General features: G+C 47.5%; 1 protein-coding gene across 1 annotated transcript in view; it reads right to left on the minus strand.

The window, feature by feature from the left end:
- Positions 1–19,092, minus strand: part of SDC2 (syndecan 2) — a 64,693-nt gene extending 45,601 nt beyond the window's left edge. The window contains exon 1 of the mRNA XM_027452497.3: positions 18,666–19,092. Coding sequence (XP_027308298.1) covers positions 18,666–18,725 — 60 coding nt within the window. The 5' untranslated portion in view covers positions 18,726–19,092. The remainder of the gene's footprint in view (positions 1–18,665) is intronic.
- Positions 19,093–19,508: the final 416 nt, after the last annotated feature.

Consider the following 19,508-nt stretch of genomic DNA (forward strand, 5'->3'; position numbering starts at 1 on the left):
CTTCCCAGCCTTTTCAATGAAATGTGGTTTGGATAAAGCAGCCTGTGCAGCACTGCTCCCTGAGTGCTTGTGTCATCTGGTCCTGGTACTGACTTTTGCACCATTCTGTCCTCTCCCTGGAGCAGTAACGTTGCCTACGTTATTTTGTTCATAAAGAAATGATCTGATGGACCTCCATCAGATGCCCTCACCCACACCTCACCTCATGCCCCAGAAGGAATCCCACTGGGGACACCACTGGGGCTTGCTCAGCACACTGAAGGTGGAGCATGCGATTAAGTCATGGATTGCATCTGATCTGCTGTGGGTTTTGTTGTTACGGGTTTTTTTGTTTGCTTGATCTAACTCATGCTGTAAAGGACTGCTCATAAAAGACAAATTCTCTTCATTCTTTATTTACTTCCCCCCTTACTTATTTGCAATACCAATTACTGTAAGACACTACACATGTGCTTGTGCAACAACCCCTACAACCTTTTTATTGAGTGCCCAGCTATAACAATCGAGAGGTCCTGGCGAGTGAGATAGGTGCAAGTGTAACACATGGGATCCACCCAAAGTGAACATCACCACCACAGTCATAGGGAAAGTGAACTGAAACCATGATTGTCCTAAATCCCAGCACAACTGGGGCCATGCAGAGCTAAGCACACACACTGACAGACCTTTACTCCTGCAACAAGGACCCCTTGTGAGTAAAACCTCACTCCCTTGCTGAGGAAAGTCCCCAACTCTCCTGGTCTAGGCGAGCTTTAGGAACTGAGGCTGTGTGGCCATCCTGTGGCCCTGGCCCACATGCAGAAGCCTCTTTCAAAATGCATCCTAATGAATGAGAAGTTTTGCTTGCTCGTCGCTGTGTAACTGTGCAGGACACACTTCAAAGCACTTCCTCTCTCTGCTGAGAAGCCACCTAAACTTCTGCCTGTCCCTGACATGCCGTTTTTCATTGTTCAGTGTTCATTCCTCTAAAATGAAAGTAGGAGAGAAAAAGATGTGTGTGTATCTATTAAAACAAGCAACAGGTTAGCTCCCTTTGTCATGTTCTCATTCTGTGAGATAAACAACAAAACCTTTCTGTATTCCTCTTTATACCTGAGGTTATTTCATCCTTTGGTATCTCCAAACTACGGTGTTTGTAAGATCTCTGACTGCTGCAACACAAACTTGACTCCAGTTGATGGCATTTGCTCAGATACAACCAAGAGCAAAAGCTTCTATATTTTTTTAATGGAAACTACGAAATTCTCTTTTGCTCAGAAGCAAAGATTTTTGCTATTTACATGATCTACATTCTGCTGCACTTCTTGAATACTCAGCAGCGAGTGTCCTGAATGCCAGCTCTCCAATTCTGGTGGCAGTAACTAGTGATACTGACGTGGTGGAGGGGAAGAAGCAAACACCACCATCTGGGGGAAAGACAGAAAGAAGAAAAATACATCACACAGCAGCGATATACCTTACAAAACTACTTTTTCATATACAAATCCAGACGTTTTCTGTAAAGCCTTAAGCTGCATCTTTTCATCAACGGGCTGCCAGCAAAGCTGCAGCCTGTTCATTCACACATTAAGCTTCCCCGTAACTTCAGTGGATGCCAGGTGAGTGTTTGCTCCCACAAAACCAGGCTCAAAGGGCCCCAGTCCTTATTCTCCCAGCACCTATCCCACCAGTGAAGGAAAGAAGTGGCCGATCTGCCCTGAGCACACGAAGGGCACCGAGCACGGGCACCGCAGCCCCGCTCCGTCGTTCACCCGCATGCGAGGCGTGCTCGAAGGAAGCAGCCCTTGCAATTTACTGTATTGCATGAATGCCTGCTAGCTACGGGATGAATTATGCATCTGGGGTAGCACCGGTTTCTATTTTCGCCACGCTGAGACAGTCATGTGCAGCTGAAGAAATGAATTCTATTTTCTTCCGAGCAAGAGACTTAAAATAAGCCCGGTGCCTGAGGGTGGGAAAGTGGCTCAGGCTATAAAGCAAGAACCTTTTCACTTTGTTACCCGAGTTCCTAATTTAATGGAACTGGGGTAATGGGTAGCCAATTTTAAGCAGGTGGTTTGGTTTAAGTATTAACCCTCGTGGTACGTAAGGCTTCATTCAAAGGGCAAGTTCAGCTGCACGGTTACAGTTTACAAAACAAGTGCAATGCAGCGGAGAACCGAGTTGTAATTACACTCTTCAAAGTTACTTTTAATCCTCAAAGTTTCAGATGCTGCGGTTTCTTAAGAAAAATAAAGCCTCGCACAGAACACAAGGACTGAAAAAGGAAATTAATACAGTTCCTTCTGCAAAACTGCACGGAACGGTTGGCCTTTTAAATGGCAAGAGCACATAACTAAATCTGGCTCCATTATCTGTACAGATCATGCTGATGCATGGAAATCCTGAAACTGCCAGGCACTAGAAACTTTACATTTGAAAATGTGAAGTCCCTAACTCCTGAAAGGCAATTCTGCAGCAAGCCACCACCTAATGCATCAGCAAAACACCACTGAACACCCATCTTTTTTTTTTCAGCTCCCCATTTTCCTGCCTTTTTCCCTGTGTTAACATAAGATGCTTCCGTATATAAATGGAGTTTGGCCATTCCCATCAAACAGCCATAATGCACATGGCTGAATTACTGTTTCCTTGCTCTGTAGAAAATTCTGCCCACCCCAAAAGTAACCAAGAACTCTACATGTGTTTGCTGTCCTGGAAAATGGCACCTGTAGTACTTCCAATCTTGTCATCCACTGATGCTAACGCTGAACCAGCAGTCCCACGGAGCTTTATTTTAATACTGCCTTCCTCCTTTCCCCTCCACAAAGTCTAGTTCTGAAAAAAACACCTGTCAATTCTGGATGTTTAAGCTTAAGAGGTGAGTATATTGACATTTAAAAGCAGACTTTAACGAGTAAAAAATGTGTTCGGGAACTGAGCCCTGTGACATGCATAATATCCATCTGAATTCCAGTGAAGAAAATCACAGCGCAGCTTGAATAGATGCTCCATTTCAATCCTCCCTGAGAAGTAAATGAATTCACATCTCTAAGAGGATTTGTCCTAAAGAAATACACCCTTTCTGAGTGCTGGGAGAGCGCAAGATCCCCGTATCTCCATCCAGGCTCAGTGACGAGCACTGAAAAGGGGAAATTCCAAGCTCAGGCACAAAGCAGCAGGTGGGAAGGACCTTGCTTAATGCAGAGCTGTGCAGGGAAGGAAGGGGAGAGATGCCTTCCTAGCCGAAGCTGCCTCCTGGAGAACCTCGTTTATCAGGCATTAATGACTGATATTTAGCAGCTAATAAATATTTATTAGGTGAAAGCTAAATAAGTTTTAATAGCTCGTATCATTATAAAATATTCCCTAATTTTCATCATATAAGTGGGAGCATTATAACCACATGCACTGTGATGCATTGCCTTAAATTGGCTAATTCATATACTGAGAGGCATGAACCACACAGATTTCCAGAGACACACTGATAAAATAGAGGTACTTTACTAGAAGCATACGTGAGCTTAACAAGGCTGCAACTTATTGGTTGTTGCTCCTGTAAGAGCTAGAGATCTCTTACGTCGTGCTGAAGTATTGACAGAGCAGCCTTATCTATGTATTTCCACATCAGTTCAGATACTCCAAGTGGTATTTCTGGTTTATTTCCTCCACAAACAGTCTGCTACGACCTACCACCCTGCCCCAGTTCTCCTGGTGAAGGTGGCCCTCTGCTTTCTCAAAAGCAGCCGCAGCAGCAGGCACACCTCCACTTGCCGGAGCACCGCTGATAAATCCACCATTGCCTTCGCACTCATCTTTCATGAGGTTACTTGCAACAATGCCATGCTCTCCAGACCAAGCATCATTCCAGAGGAGGTGAGCAGCTCAGGTTTGGGTAAGAGGAGGCGATTCCTTCACCTCCAGCTCCCACAAATGCCCAGGGTACCCTAGGGTGCTGGATAACCACTTGCTCCCTGTCAGTGCTTTGCATGGCTCCTGGGCAGAGCACAGCGTGGAACTGATTGCATCAACACCCTCCATGTACCAAAAGACAACAACAACAACAAAAAAGAATGAAAACAGAAGTAAAAGGAATCAAAATGTATGGCTACAGCAGTTTTTCTTCATTTTTTCCATCCTTCCAGGGAAAGCTGCCTCTCTCCCGTCCATTGCTGCCGCCACTTCCAACACGTGAGTAACTTTCCTGGAGTGATACCACTTGGTTGTGAGCAGTCACCAGATGAAAGATTTTCAGCACATGAAGTCATACTGTGGCTCTCCTCTCTCCTGGTGTCTCACAGCCTGACTTCCTCGATGCCCTCCATACCCACAGGAGATCAGCAGCAACAATACAGCAGTATTCCGTCTCCTAAATTCTCAGCGGGGAAATGGCTAGGGTTATTTTTGTTTGTTTGTTAGCTCAGGACAGATCCCTCTGCGCTGAAAATACAAATGCCCAAATAAATTCTGTTAGCAACAGTTTCGGCTGAGGTCACAAATAAACAGAAGTCAGCACTCAGCTACGTTTTCTTCCACAGAAAGTGCCAAGAAACCACCACCGGAGTTCTGGGCTGCTTCATCCCTAACTTGTGCTTATTATACTAGAAACACAGTGAATTTACAGTGGAGCAATCCAGACCTTTATCACAGAACTAAGAAAGTAATTTTAAGTCCATGAAATATGAAAAAAATTACAAGAATACTTGACGTGATGTCTGTGGTATTTTCAGAGACTGGCTGCAATTCCAAGCACACTAAGGAGGGTACGAAGGGACAGATCCATGGATGGTTTCAAAATTGGGCTCCCTACCAAAATACATATTTACTTGTTTGACCGTGATGCTGCCAGAGGAGACACACTGTTCTTTCAGAAAACACCCCCCATTTCACAACTTTCCCCAAAATACACTTCCTTTTACTTTTGTGCACACCTTACCCTACAACAAACACAAGCATCTAAAACACAAGCAAACAGACTGGGATTCACAAACCGCCAGTTTCCTAATCACGGGGTTCTTCTCCCAGCATCAGAAAAAAATAAATCCCGCGCTGCTTGGCATGCCAACATATTATTTTAAATAAGTAGGAAGGCTGAATGAAAGTCCCCCTTCATCTCCCAAACCTCAAGAGAAAATGAAGGAGTTATTTCCAGAGCACGTACTCAATGACCACCCAGCAAAGCGCATTCATTTTGGTCAGGCTTCACAAGTCCCGCACCACACCTAATGAACACGCTGCCTTCTGATGCCTCTTCCCCCGCCAGCATGAGAGGATTAAAAATACATGTGGAAAAAAAGAAAACAAAACAGCCCTGAAAAATTCTGGTATGAATGCCCCTGCCTTTAATTTCCCCAGTGTTTGTTCCTGTTCCCTTGGAGGAAGCTGTCACCTCAAGCGTGAGGTCTGCCTTACCGTTTCAGCAGCTACTTGTGTTGCAAGGAAAATAAATAAGTAAATACATTTTAAAAAAAAACAAACAGCAATGGGAATTTTTGAAGAGGAAACGTGCGGGATGGGATGGCTGCTGCAGGAGCAGGCGCTTGGCTCATCCCATAGGTCCCCACTGGCAGAGTTCGGCCTAAGCAGTCCCACTCTCAAATACCTGGGTGCTACCATGGCTGTTGTGGCCTACACCGCTTAGTCTTCTGCTCAAGGGATACTTGCTGTGGGGTTACCTCTTTCTCCAGACGCTGGGAGAATAAAAATTATTAGTTACAAAAGCTCTTGGTCAGGCGTTAGTGCTTCCTCACTGCTGAGCGGTTTCTTTGCTTCAACAAGCGCATCGCCCAGCGTGGTCTCTGCACAGCAAGTCCGAGCCAGGTGCGACTGAGGTAAAAATATAATGGTAATGGACTGAGGTAAAAATATATGATAAAAGGATAAAGCAAATGCTTCGAAATAACCAAACAACTGCCAGCTGGGAAACACAGAGCTCGTGTCCTACCAGCACCTTAACTCTCGTCCCATTTCTTTGGGAAATATCAGCACTGCTCAGCGCGTACTCTCAGCTCTGGAAACACTTCACATCCTCAACCACAAATGAAGTGATACAAATGTGCTTTTCCATAAAGCTGGGAAAAGAAGGCTCTGTGGCCAGGGAAAGGCAAGGTTTCCAGTCACGGCTTGACACTGGGGGAACGGGGCGGCCGCACAGAGGGTGCTGGTGGTGGGGTTGGGGCCTGCCCTCCCGCCCCCATCCGCCAGCTCCACCTTCCTCAGGCTCTCAAGTCACTGCTGAACCACCTCTTAAACGCGCCCTGTGAAACTCCCACAGCGTTTTATCAACCAGTTGCCTTGAAGGAAATCCAGCTTACTGCTGCTCTAGCACCACCACCACCCCACCCCTCAAAAAATAAAGCCCAGGACTAGTTTTCTTTGAGGAGGAACCTACTAAGAAAGGCTCTGTGTCAGAGGCTGATTCCTAAAACTTTAGTCACAACCCCAAACCAGTAATTTCTCATGGTCTTCATTTATTTCACTCTTTCGCATAAAACTCTTTCCCACAAGCTTGCCCTTCATAACTGGAAGCAAACTGACCCCAAAACCTGGGAAGGTATTTTTGTTTTTGTTTTTTCCTGTGGGTAAGATACCCACAGGAGACTTTTTTTTTTTTAAAGCAGGTATTATTAGATGGGAGGTATAAATAGAGCCTAGGGAGGGCTCTTACAACCCATTCCTTGAACACACACCTCCCTGGCAGCAGCACACCGATGCTATTTCAGGTGGCACCTCCCATTCTTCACCCCTGGATTGCTGATAAAGGGTGGCAGCTTAAGTAGCCCAAGAAAGAAATGGTTACTTAAGGGCAAGCCTAGATACTTATTTCAAATAATAGGTTGGCCTGCCAAGCAGAGCAGGATTTATGTTTTGTGATGCTGGGAGAAGAACCCCATGATTAGGAAACTCTGGCATAAATACTTAAGGGCAAGAGTAAAAAGAGCACGTGTACGCAGCCCAGGGATAGCGATCCTCGGTTTTCCCCTCTGGCATCCACGGAAAGAGATTACCTCTCCAGTATTTCATTAGTGAACGGCGCTACGTGTTCCAGCAACTTGTGGAAAGAGAGGAGCGCTGAGGTTAACGTCTTTGGTGAGGCTTTGTCTCAGGGTTTGGGAGATTTTGTTTCAATGCAGCATGGGGAAAGCAGCTGTCACCTTGATTAGAGTCCCCTCGTAACCGGACACTTCTCAAACTAATCCCAGCTCCTGCGGGCTCCCCGCTGTTTGGGCGAGGGGTTACTGATGGCTTCAGAAGCCAAGGTGCTGGCACACAGGGATGCTGAGGTCCCAGGAGGAGCATGGGCTCGCTGTGCCTCCCGCCCCATCCAGTCCCGTGCCCACCAGAGCACAACCCAGCTTCCAAGTAAACCCCAAGGCAGCGAGGAGCGCCATGCACAAGGTTTGGCTCCACACGCTCACTTTCCAAAAAGCAGAGGGGATGAGGGATACGGTGCTCAAATCATCCACGTCTGCTTAAGTGCTTGACTCGTGTGCTGCCAGACACGGCTGGCTGGCCAGAGGTGGAGCAGCACAGCGACTCCTCTGCCCCACACCAGCCACCTCCAGTTTTTCTTTGCATTATGGTCTGGCTAGGATACACAAACCACTCCAAATCACTCCCCACAGGCACCTCTGTCACCCCCCGTCCCCTCATTGCTCCCCCTTTATCACCAGCAACCACCCTCGGCCAAGCCAGCAGAAGGATTCCCGGCGGTGGGCGAACGACCAGAGCAGACCCAATTTTTCATTTACCTCGTTTTCTGCTGTTGGATCCCGTGCTTGCAACACGAGACCAGAGAGCAGTGCCAATACTAGCAGTTACCTGGCTTGCTTGACAGCGCGAAAGCAGCAGGGAGGAAAAAAAAATAAATAAATCAGCCTAATGAGGCTGGAAGCACAAGAGATTGTAGAGGAAAAGAGCAAATAAGGAACTTAAGACACAAATTACTATTAAGCGCACTACAGTTACTGCGTTCTGAGTGGTGGTGTTCAGAAATACCATTACCATGAGTCAAAAAACCATACTGAACAAAAAGGCTGCGTTTCTGGTAGGAAACCAGTAGTCTTACAACAACACTGCAGTGATAATGGCATGAGAAAACGTGTGAGTGACAGGTGAGACAGAATTTAAAAGCCCTCGGTTCAGGTTGCTTTGTTTGTTTTTATCTTACGATAAAAACAGCCTACACCTACACTGCCAGTAATGAGGAAAACCTGAGCTCTATTGCAGTATGTGCTCTTGTGCCACTGTTGAAAAATAGGATTTCCCCCCCCTCCATTTTCTTCTGAAGATGAAAGCCCATTAAGACATAACGTCGTCACTTCTGCTTTGATTTATCCCAAGGAAAGTCAAAGAACCCGTGCTATATCCTTCAACAGAAAAATTTACATAGCTCAGTGGACAATGTTTCATAATTAATGAGGTATTTCCCTGGAAAAGAAAGCAAACTTCTGTTTGTTAGACACTCCAAATTTTTGAGGTGTGCACTGAAAGAGGAGTTCAACACAAGCACCAAGTCTGCTCTTATACACAGAGCCAGCGCTGTGCTTCAGGCTTTGCAATTATTCACAAAAAGACACAGCAAAAATAGTCTTTTTTTAAAAAAAAGTAATTGACAACTGCACGGCGCAGGAGAAGGGACCGCCTCTGCTTAATTGAAGGTCATTTCTGCTAAGCTGCATGCTATATTTACCACCTGGCTGGTAATGGCTGCTTTTATTCAAAACGCTCTGCAGTAAAATATATGCACATGTAGGGTAGGAAGACTCTCATTGAAACCTTCTGCAAGAAATTAGCAGAACGAGGAAGGCTTGCACACTTCCTTAGCAAAATTAGGTCAGGACTCCTTTGAACGGCTCCATTTGAAGGCTGTGCCAGATTCCAGATCAAATACTTTTTAGTGTGTTAGAACCAATGGCTTAAGAGATGAACTTTCTACACTGCTGATAATTATTGCTAGTGCTGTGCAGCGCCGCCTCTCTCTCCACCTGTGGATAATTATAAATAGCCTGCATTTTCCAGTCCCTGACATATGCCACCAGATCAACAGCATTTACAAAAAACATCCTTTGTAACCATGGGTCACACATTTCAAATATGACGACCACGTAACTCCGCGCAGTTTGGGGAATTCGGATTTCCCCACACGCACCCTTAAATAAACACTCCCTGAATATGCATGCATGGCCAGGTGATTAGCATCATAGTAATGAACGATGGAAGCACCAAGCTGGAGATCCACATGCCAAGGTCAGCAGCATCTCCTGCCCTTAAAGGCTTCAGGGTACCCCCAAACACAGAGTTCTCCAGTAGCCAAGCTGGGAAGGCAAAGACCAAAGAACTGGCCCTGGAAATATAAATCAGGTAATCATACAACTCAGCTTTACTGCTCACCCTCTGAGGAACAGGCAGCAGAGCATGCTCGCTACCAGGTGAACTTTCATTAATAAACTAATCTGCAAATTATCTACAACGATGCCCAAACCCAAAGACTGCATGCTTCAAAAAGTAAAAAGAACGTTATACGGCCAGAGCAGTAACTTTAGGGTCAAATACACCGTTTGTGGAGCCTAACAGTATAACAGCACCGGTGGTAAGAAAATCTTTTTTTCTGCTCTTCAAATTCACAGCTGAATTCACTCTAGCAAGCTTGGCTGTAGGGAACATTGGAAAGATGCACAGAAACATCCTACTGCTGCTTGTTTTGCTTTCCACTCCGCTCTGCTCCCATTAGGTGACACTACTAATGGCACAGCTGGCACAGCTGTCTGCCCCAGACTCTTCAGAGGAGGTTTTCCAATTATATGAGCTGCATTAAACAACAAGAGAGGGAGAGATTAGCTTTTTCTGTGCACCTACAGAAAGCCACAGAGGGAAAAAAAAAATCTTGCTAATCTTCTCTTAGGATGCCTTTGTCTCTGATCACAAACAATTGCATAAACGCCACGTGAGCTACTCTACTACACAGGAATTGTGCCAGCTCCAACCACAATATAGCCACAATCTTCATGAAGAGGGATCCCACATACTTTGGTTGAGACTGGCAGCATTTATTAGAAGAATTTTTCTCAGTCTTCCCAAGAAAACAGTCCTCCTTTACATGCTTAAATCAGTTATAAGGTCCTCAGATTTTATGTGAAACAGCAAGAAGTACATGGTGAAGAAGTATCACAGAGACTTATATCTGTGTATTATAGGAAAACAAACAAAAAAACCCACATTTTTTCCCCAAAGTTTTTTTCCTATCATAAACCTATTCCCATCAAAGCTGCCTAATTCTTCCAGTGCATATGGAGATAAGAAAAAAATTAAAGTGATAAACTCACAACCACAGGTGTATTACTAAATATTCACAAGCTCAAAGACATTTCCCCAAAAAAGTCTCAGAAAACCTTCATCACTATTAAGTTTATCTGGCTTTTGGTGTTATGACAATTTATGCCACCAGGCAGTAGGCCAGTTGCAGGTCTCCACCTAGAGAGACCTACATCAAGATACCAGGTCACTAACTCTCGGTTAAGCGGGAGAGATACGGTCAGGAAAGTAGCATTAGTGAAATGACAAAACCCCAAGCCAGCCAAGGGTAGAATACGCTTTTCAAGGTTTTGAATCGCAGTAAGAACAGGAACAAAAAGAAAGAAAAGGTCATTTCCCCTTTCTAATGCCCTACAGTAACAAAACAGGCAAGAAATGACATTTCCAGCACAGCAATACTATTAAGAGTACCCGATGCTCTGCTGTTTTCAGCAGCTCTGAATTTCTCCCCATCCAGTGAGGCTCAGCACAGTGTCAAGGGCATACCTGTGTCTCCCCACCCCAAATGAAACACTGCTTAGGACAGAGCCTGGAGTCCCGCCAGGCCCCACAGAGATCTTCCCTTGTAGTGCCCAAGCATGGCCCTGCTCTTTGACCACGCATGGCTGCTTGGACTAAACACCACCACCAAGAAAAGCATTTCTGACACACAGCATGAGCAGAGGCACATTCAGTCATCGCTTACCCTAACATTTTGCCTCCTTTGGGGGTGTTCAAGGAGAGGCTGGATGTGGTGCTTAGGGACATGGTTCAGTGGGTGACGTTGGTGGTAGGGGGATGGTTGAGCCAGGTGATCTTGAAGGTCTCTTCCAACCTTACTGTTTCTGTGATTCTTTTATCTCCAGTGACTACTGCACCCGGGCACCCTGAGGAAACACGTTGGTTGTTGACCAGTGCCCATGGGGCCCATCTTCCTCACCCTGAAGGCCTGCGCACCCAGGCCATCAAGCCACAGTGGGGTTTCCAAACATTATTCAACAGGCTGGAGATAAGGCTGTTAAATGATATCAATTTATCTTTTTAATATCCCTCCCCTTCACATCCCAACAGATGCTCCATCTGAAGGACCCCAGCTGGTGCCAGAAGAGCAGAAACGACCTCCTGGTTAGCCACAGGCCCTCCTCGGCCACCTCCCACTTACGGCCAAACTCTCCGGAAACTTCTGGAAGCAGCCATGTTTTCACGCAGCACACAGACATACCCAGCAAAGACTTTGGTCAAAAGGGAGGAAAAGATGAAGAAAGTCTGACAAATTCAGTCAACTCAAGCTGCAACATGGCTATAGGATTACAGCTGAGCTGGAAGACCACCGGTGCGACAACGATGCTGGTGCCAGCCAGGACAGTCCAGGTACTGATCTATGCATTCACTCCCTTGCTATTATTTCCATTTTTTTTTTTTTCTTTTTTCCTATTTAGAAATATATCTTTTTCCAATGCACTCATGTTTCACAGTGACAAACACATTCCTGTCCCCTTACCAAGGCTCTGAGGACAGAGGGATGGCTTTGCTGGAGAATAAAATCAAAAGCACCTGTCAGTGGATCAAGTCATATTTAGGGAGGAAAACTGCTGCAAAACTGTCGTGTTAAATTACAAGTAAAGAAACGAGAGGAAAATTATACGTAAAGACCACCTTGTGTTTAAGGCTTTTTTCCTGGCAAATAAGGTCCGGGAAGCCGTTCTTCCCAGCCTGATTCCAGGCCAGGAGAACTACTGAGAAAACTTTGAGCCCGGCCTTGTTCTGTTTATTGAGCTGTCAGTTCTTGTGTTCTGTGGGATATTTCTTTTCCTGACACTTGAAAGGCATACAGCCTTAAATAAAAGACACACGCACAAAAGTACATGAGGGTATATGTAAAATTGAGACCTATGTAGAATAAAGATCGACATAAAATACACACACGCAAAGTTTCAAAGAACTTCCAAGATAGAATTGCAACACCTACAGAAAGCTCAGTGCTGAATGCTCTGTGCAGTACAGCCTCTACGCACTCTTCATTTCAAACACCCTCCAAGAAGCTTCATTTCATACCACAAGACAAGAATTTAGGAGGTATATACGGCACCTTGGTAACTTTCCGTTTCTATCCCCACGATTAGTCATCTTTGTTGCTCTGCCATGGAGAAAGAGAGTGAGCTCCACATGCTGCAGATGCTTAAATCACTAATAATCCTAAGGTATTAATCCTCTAACACTGTCTGCTGCCCCAGCAGTGCTTGAGAAGTTCTCACCTTCTCACAATGAGACTTACACAAGCCAGTCACTAACATAACCGATTTCACACACTCTGTTCGTGGACACTCCATCTCCTTGCTGCACAAACTCTCACATTAGCCAAGCTTGCACTGCCACCAGTGGCTTGTGCGAGCACAGAGCACCCGTGAGCTCATGGCTGGAAGGAGACACAGCCCCACAGCCAGGATAGGGATGGGATGCTCTGCAACCCAGACAGCTCAGAATCCTGTTTCTCAGCAATATTACTTTATGCACATCCTTGCTGCAGGAGTTATTGCTATTTATAGGGCTAAGCCATACCTATTTTTATTTATGCAATGTCACAAATTTAAATTCAATAGGAGCTTGATTTTTGCATGTCCCGATGATGGAGCATTTCCATCGCTTTGAACTAGCTTCACCCTCCCGCTTTGCTTCCCTTGCAGGTTTTCATTTTAAATAATAATAACACCATCAATGTCACACCTCCGTGACTGTATATGTGAATGAGGAACTGCACAATACTTGAAAGTGATTTGAAAGGAAAGGCTTTGTGCAGGCTTTCACCCAGTAATCAGTTTAAGTGACACACTGATTCTGGGATCTCCACATTCAGGGTGAGCAAGGATAATTAACCCAGCAAAGGAAGAATCTGTCTTCCGGACAGCTGTCCTCTCCTGGAAGATGCACCAAGCTAATATCAGCCTTCCCCTGCAGACCCCAGTATGAAAAGCAAACAAGACTCAGCTCTTAAAGCAAAAAAAGAGACCAAGTGCATGGGGTTTGGCTGGTCACAGCTGCGTCCTCCAGCTGTTGCGTCCAGCCAGGTGTTCCCACAGGTACCTCAGGGTCACCAAAACCCACTGGGGCACAGCTGGGCTTAATGTCTTAGATAGGCATTGCCTATCTAATGGCAGGCAATGAACATACCAGAAAGGATCCCAGGGAAGACAGGAAAGATGAAGGACCTAGTTAGGCTGTTGCTTCATGTGGCAGCAAGCAGATTACAATTTTTCCCCTCAAAACATTCTTAGTCTGGAGGCCACAGCGGTCACACACCCAGCCACTCCTCGAGAAGCACTTCACCTCCCATGCCGTACTGCTTCAGCTGTGCTTCCCACAGCTCCGCGACACCGCTTACATTCACACTTGCGAAATACTGTTCAGATAAAAGGGACGGGGCCCACTTCACGCCGCTTTGAAAGGTGACAAGTGACCTCCATCAATGTGGAAGCACCTCTAGAGAAAATTATGCCATATTATGGTTAATCAAGCAGGAGCAACACGTCTGACAACACAATATTTAAATCCAGACAATACATGCTGGTTGTTAATCAGTGGTACTTTCTGAACATTTTGATTCAGTTCCTGCGTAGTCCACAGGCTGTTTGACCTTCTGCAAGTCCCTCTGTCTCCTTACCTTTAATAAGAGTACAAAATAGGTATTTATCTTCACACTCGCAACTCAAACACAGCCAAGCGGGTTTTTATTTGAACTTTTCCCAAATCAATTCACCTTTGGAACAAAACAATTTAGCTCAGAAGAGCGATTTCTGAGGAAGTTGTTTATATATAAACTAAAAATAGTGATTTCAGACGGAGCGCCCAGCTCAGGCTTCAGTTGAGCACGGCTTGTGTGACACGCTAATAGCCTGCCTAGAGACAAGGCCAAGTCCTGCAGATTCCTCAACACCCTATTAGTCATTATTTCACTTTAGATGAACCCCCCTCCTTGAGGCATTGACAAAAATCATTTGTTCCACGCAAAAGTACTTGTTGCAAATGGTTGTTAAACACTTTTTTTTCCTCCTACTGCAATCAGTTTTCCAATACGCTGGAGGATTACATGTATTTTGTATTTCTGCCTAAATATCTAGTATGCTTTTGAAAGCATCCCTCAGGGCTGAGCTAATCAAGAAAACAACATACAGACGGAGAACTGTCATTATTACAGGGTCAAACACTAATGCAGCCTTTACTCGAGAGATTGCAAATTATATTTCAACGTGAGGAAGAGAAATCTTGTTCCCAAATCAGCGAATAGTGCCATGTAACCTCTGAATAAATTACTAGTCCTGAAAAGATTACAGATAGCAGTTTATTATCGTCTTGTAAGCATGAACTGAAGATAACCAAACAAGAATCTGTTCGCAGAAGAGCCCCAAGTAATTTTCTCATGCTTACTGCAAGGCGGAAAGTAAAGCAACTTGAACGCGGACCAAATTGCTTGCTCATTACTTGTGCATTCTCTCCCAAATGCAGCAACACAGAGGGCATCTTTATGACTTACATTCAAGCAGGGTCTAACATGGGGCCTAGAATAAGCTTTCCATTCTCAAACACAACATTTCTGTTAAAAATCCTGGTCGGTCAGATCTATTCAGATGACAAAGGAGCACTTTTCCGTAAGTAGACAAGAGTCCTTTGTTCAGCCTCTGCGGCTCACTAAAGCCTGTAATTCTTGGCCATAAGGAAAATGTTTAAACTGTCAATGGCAAAAGTCAATTCGGGGAGATAATGCAATTAATAAATGCCACCCATATGCTTCTGCTTGACGTTTTATAAAGACAATCGGCCCCGAAGAGCAGGGCAAACAGAGAGCTCTACAAGCAATTGCCTGATCCTCCAGGAGCTCAGCTGTTGCACGTAGGGACGAGCTCTTCCCCAAGCCCAGGTCTCCCTGCCCAAAAGTGGCCATGTCCCCCAGCGAGGACAGCAGATAGCTCTTCACCACCCTCCCCAGAGTCAGCAGATGGTGACTGTGTGTTTGAAGTGGGGTTTTCCTTAACTTGCACCTCTGCTAGCCAAGAAATCGGGCCTTGACCTCCAGTAGCCAAGAAATCAGGCCTCCATCTGGTCATCCTGAGATTGCACTTACGATTACAACCACAGAAACTTAGATCCCTCAAAACTTCAAACAAACCCACGGCTCGTGGCTCGCTCGCCAGTGTCCACCATCTCCATCCCACTAGCTGCAGCAATCGCTGCACACCTACCACAGAGGCTTCACCTGCCCGAGAACCACAACCCCGGCACCCGACTTCAAACTGGGAGATATTTGTCCTGACTCGCCCTTGAAGACGAGGCTCTCATCTTCTTCCCCGATAGGGATCTAGAAAAAAATGCAGAGAAAACATCTCTGCACTGTAGGCCTGAATATTAAGTCGGTTCCAATGCAGACCTCGGGGCTAAGATATTAAAAAGAGAAACTGCCTCCGTGTTTGATCTCGGGTCAGGAATCATCTATTCTTTAATTTTTAAAAGATAAGCTAACCTGGGAGGGAAACCTAGCCCCAGAAAGTGGCTCCGGAGAACATCCATATAGGGGGAGGCTTCCAGCAGTGACTTCGCTGCAGCACCAGAAGGGCAAAACCCGCGGCTGGAGGCAAAAGCCGGAGTTCTCCCAAATTTCCTGCGGGTGATGGCACGGTGCTGAGCCAGGGCAAGGGGAGCAGCCGGTCGGACGGCGCTGGCTGGCTCCGATTGCTGCCACGCCATGGAGCACTGGGCAGGACTTGGCTAATTTTGTGGTGAGAAGCAGCTCATGTGAGCTGGGGAAGGCTGGAAATGAATCGGGACCAAAAAGTTTCCTATCTTCCTTCAGAGCTCGGTCGGCGACGCGGATTTAACGCGCTTGGGAGAGGCCCTCGCAGGACGTAAATCTGAAACACCACCTCTCTCTGCTCCAACTGCTGTCTCCAAAGCTTAGCTGCAGGTTTCACAAACTAAACCAAACAAACATGCCTCCTCTCCGACACAGTATCAATCCTCCAAATTTCAAAAGTAACCATTAGGAACAAACGCAGGCAAATCACAGCTCCTGAAACGTAAACATTTCTGAGAAACAAACCAAATATTACCCCGGTATCCTCCTTCAATAGCTGCACTTATGTCAACAAAGCTGTGCTCAGGCGCTTGCAGAAGGCACAGAAAGACCACACAGTTGATGTCGATGCTGCAGTGCTTGCATTTCACTCAATGCATGCAAACCAACCCTGCATGTGCATTGCTGGGGGAGCTGGCGTGAAGCAAAGCCCCCCGACTCCAGAAACACCACGAGGCAAGACGAGAGATGCAATTCTTCTCCTGGTTGTGAGAGCAGCACCCGTACGGTGCGGTATGCACAGCAGCCTGCCAGCCAGCAAAGCTTCCCTACAGCCAGCTTTGGCTCGCTGAGGGGATTAGAGCACCAGGCAGGCTCTGGAAAACCATTAGTCCCACTGGCGTGGAGCAGGAAGAAGCGGAAAGGTTTATCAGCTCCTGCAGAATGGGAACTGACAAGGACAGCGAGATACTTGGCGCTGCTCTCTGTTGCTATTAAAATCAGCAAGCGCTGCCTCCTGCTATCATCAGGGCTGAACCCAAGCTCTTAAAAGACACACCGGACCTCTCACTTACACAGTTCGCCTTCTCTATCCAGCAGCTTTACATCGCTCTCTCTCCCTCTCCTAAAAGCAAACCAGGAAAACTTTAAAGCACCTGTAAAGTACTTTTTTTCCTTTTCCACTCAAGCCAAGCCTGGGTGAATCCCCACAGCACCTCCACATCTGCTGGCATTACCAGACTCTGGTCTAATCTGACGTCCCCCTTGCCCAGCAAACCACCCTAAAAGCACTGGCTACCATCAACCAAATTAGCCGTGGGTGATGCTGGCCAGCAGGCACGGCCTGGCACAGACCGGACGGGCTCAGTTGTGCCCTCTTTCTGTCCCCAGATCTCTGCATCACAGACTGGAAAACGCCAGGGCGCACGGGCACGCTGCTCCCACTTCAGGAGCAGGATGCATCTCTGGTATGTTTCTAACGCAACTCTGACATCAGTGTGGTCCTCACCAATAAATAGCAGGGTTTGTTGGTTTCGTGAAGCAAACACAAGGAATTCGTGGCTTCAGAAAAGAGAGTGTCCTGTTGCCCTCCCCTCCCCTGCTAAAAAAATCTCTTGCATCATTTACCTCACCAGGAAGGAGAAATGTTTAGCTTATCGCCTTGCCAAAACAACAACAATAACAGCAGAATCAAACAAAGGGGGAGAAATTTGGAGCTAAAGCCACTTGACAATCCTCCAGGAGCTAGCAGTTGTTTTTTTTTTAAGCATCCGTACAAAACTCCTGTTCCGACCAGGACAGCACTCTGCATAGACAACGCATTTGGCATCCGTGTTTTCCCAGAGACTGCTCTACAAAATCCAGCCTTAAGGGACCACGTAGCCACTGCCAGACACAGCGAAAGAAAAAAATAAGTGGTGGGGGGGAACAAAACCAAACCAAACCTCGCCTCCCTTTACTTTTCCGATCTCTCCACAACTTTTTGGCAGCAGCGAGGGCGCTGCACCAGGGCCAGGCTCCCCCCATGCCCCGCACCGGTGCGCCCCGACAGCCTGCCTCCTGCTGCAGGAGCCTGTTCATCCCAAGGCCAAAAAAAAATCATAAAACTTAATACTTCTACTAATTGCTGCGGCGGTTTAATAGTCACTACGCCAGCGGAGAAGTCGGTGAGGACGGCGTTTCTGTAAAATTAAAAGCCATCGTACCTCATTAGCGAGGGGTAGCGCAGTTAGGCTCAGCGGAAGCAGGAGTCGGTGCTGCACACAACTCATTTTTTAATTAGTCCTTAGGAAAAGGGTTTTGCAACCGTGCCCTAAGAAATCACTAATATAACGAGCCAGGTTGCATGAAGGCTGCGAGCGGGCTCGTCCATCTGATGGCCGGACAACTTTGGAAGGGAATCGGTGCCGGTGACATTATTTAGTGTTATAGCAGCTCCTTTTAATTGGATTTAATCGCCGTGCTGTTTTCATTTCATACCAAGACCTCAAATTCCTCTTTCCCCAATATCTGCCCCGAGGCTGCAACCGTGTCGCCCGCATGCCCCCTTCCCTCCACACAGCCTCAAAGCAGCCACGGAGAAGCCCCAAACCCTCCTCCAGCTCCATGCCGCTGACGGGTGGGCTCGTTTAGATGGAAAACAGCTTTTGGGGAAGCGGGAACCCCAAAAAAAGGGAATTAATCGCGTTAAGCAGCGCTCCCCGGCCAGCCGGCACCGGGCGCCCCCAGACCCCAAGGCGAGCCCCCGGCCCCATGCGGCACAGCCGGGGCCGGGCAGCGGCCGCCCCCATGTCCCGTCCCAAGCTCCCGTCCCGTCCCAGCGCTCACTCACCGGCTGCCCGGAGGCACAGGCCACGAAGCTGAGGGCTAGCACTAGCCACACGCCCCGCATTATTCCCGCGGGGCCGGGCACGAAGGAGAAAAGCGGGGCCGCGGCCGCTCGGCAGCGCCCGCCCGGCCACGGGGCTGTGGGGATGGGGCGGGTGAGGGGGGGGGGGGGGGGGGCACCCTCCGGCCCCCTCCGCTCCGCCCGGAGGGGCAAAACTGCCCAAAGCCGGGGCTGGGGGTGCTGCTGAGGGTGCTGAGGGTGCTGCTGAGGGTGCTGCTGAAGGTGCTGAGGGTGCTGCTGCTCCTCCGGCTGCCTCCCTCCTTCCCCCGCCCCGAGTGCTCGGCGGCGGCGGCGCGGCTCCCAGTTAAACCCCGCAGAAATTCCTGCAGGATTACCGCACAGATTGGCAGCTCCCCCAGCCAGTGGAAGGAGGCGGCGCCGCTCTCGCAAATTCAAGCAACTTTCCTCCCCTCCACCCCCTCTTCACCCTCCTTTTTCCCTCCCTCCCTTTCCCAAACCTCCACCCCCGCCCCGGCCTCCCCTCCTTCGTCCTCCTCCCTCCCCCAAGTGGAAAACATGAGCAGCGCCGCGGGCTGGCCCCGTATGAAAGCAGGGACCCGGGAAGCCTCCCTCCGCTTTAATTTCATTATTTATTTCGTTATTTTTTTTTTTTATTAATCTCTCCGACAGAAGCCTGTCCGCTGCCGCGTGGTTGCAGCGCCGGATCCGGCCGCCGCTGCCCCTTTGGCCGCCCTCCCCTGTCAGCCTGGAAGGCAGCGTCAGGTGTCGGGGTGTGTGTGTAAAAATAATAGGACACGGGTTAAAAATCACGCTGTTGGGGTCCCC

Source organism: Anas platyrhynchos, chromosome 2 (assembly GCF_047663525.1).
Source record: "Anas platyrhynchos isolate ZD024472 breed Pekin duck chromosome 2, IASCAAS_PekinDuck_T2T, whole genome shotgun sequence".
Lineage (NCBI taxonomy): Eukaryota > Metazoa > Chordata > Aves > Anseriformes > Anatidae > Anas > Anas platyrhynchos.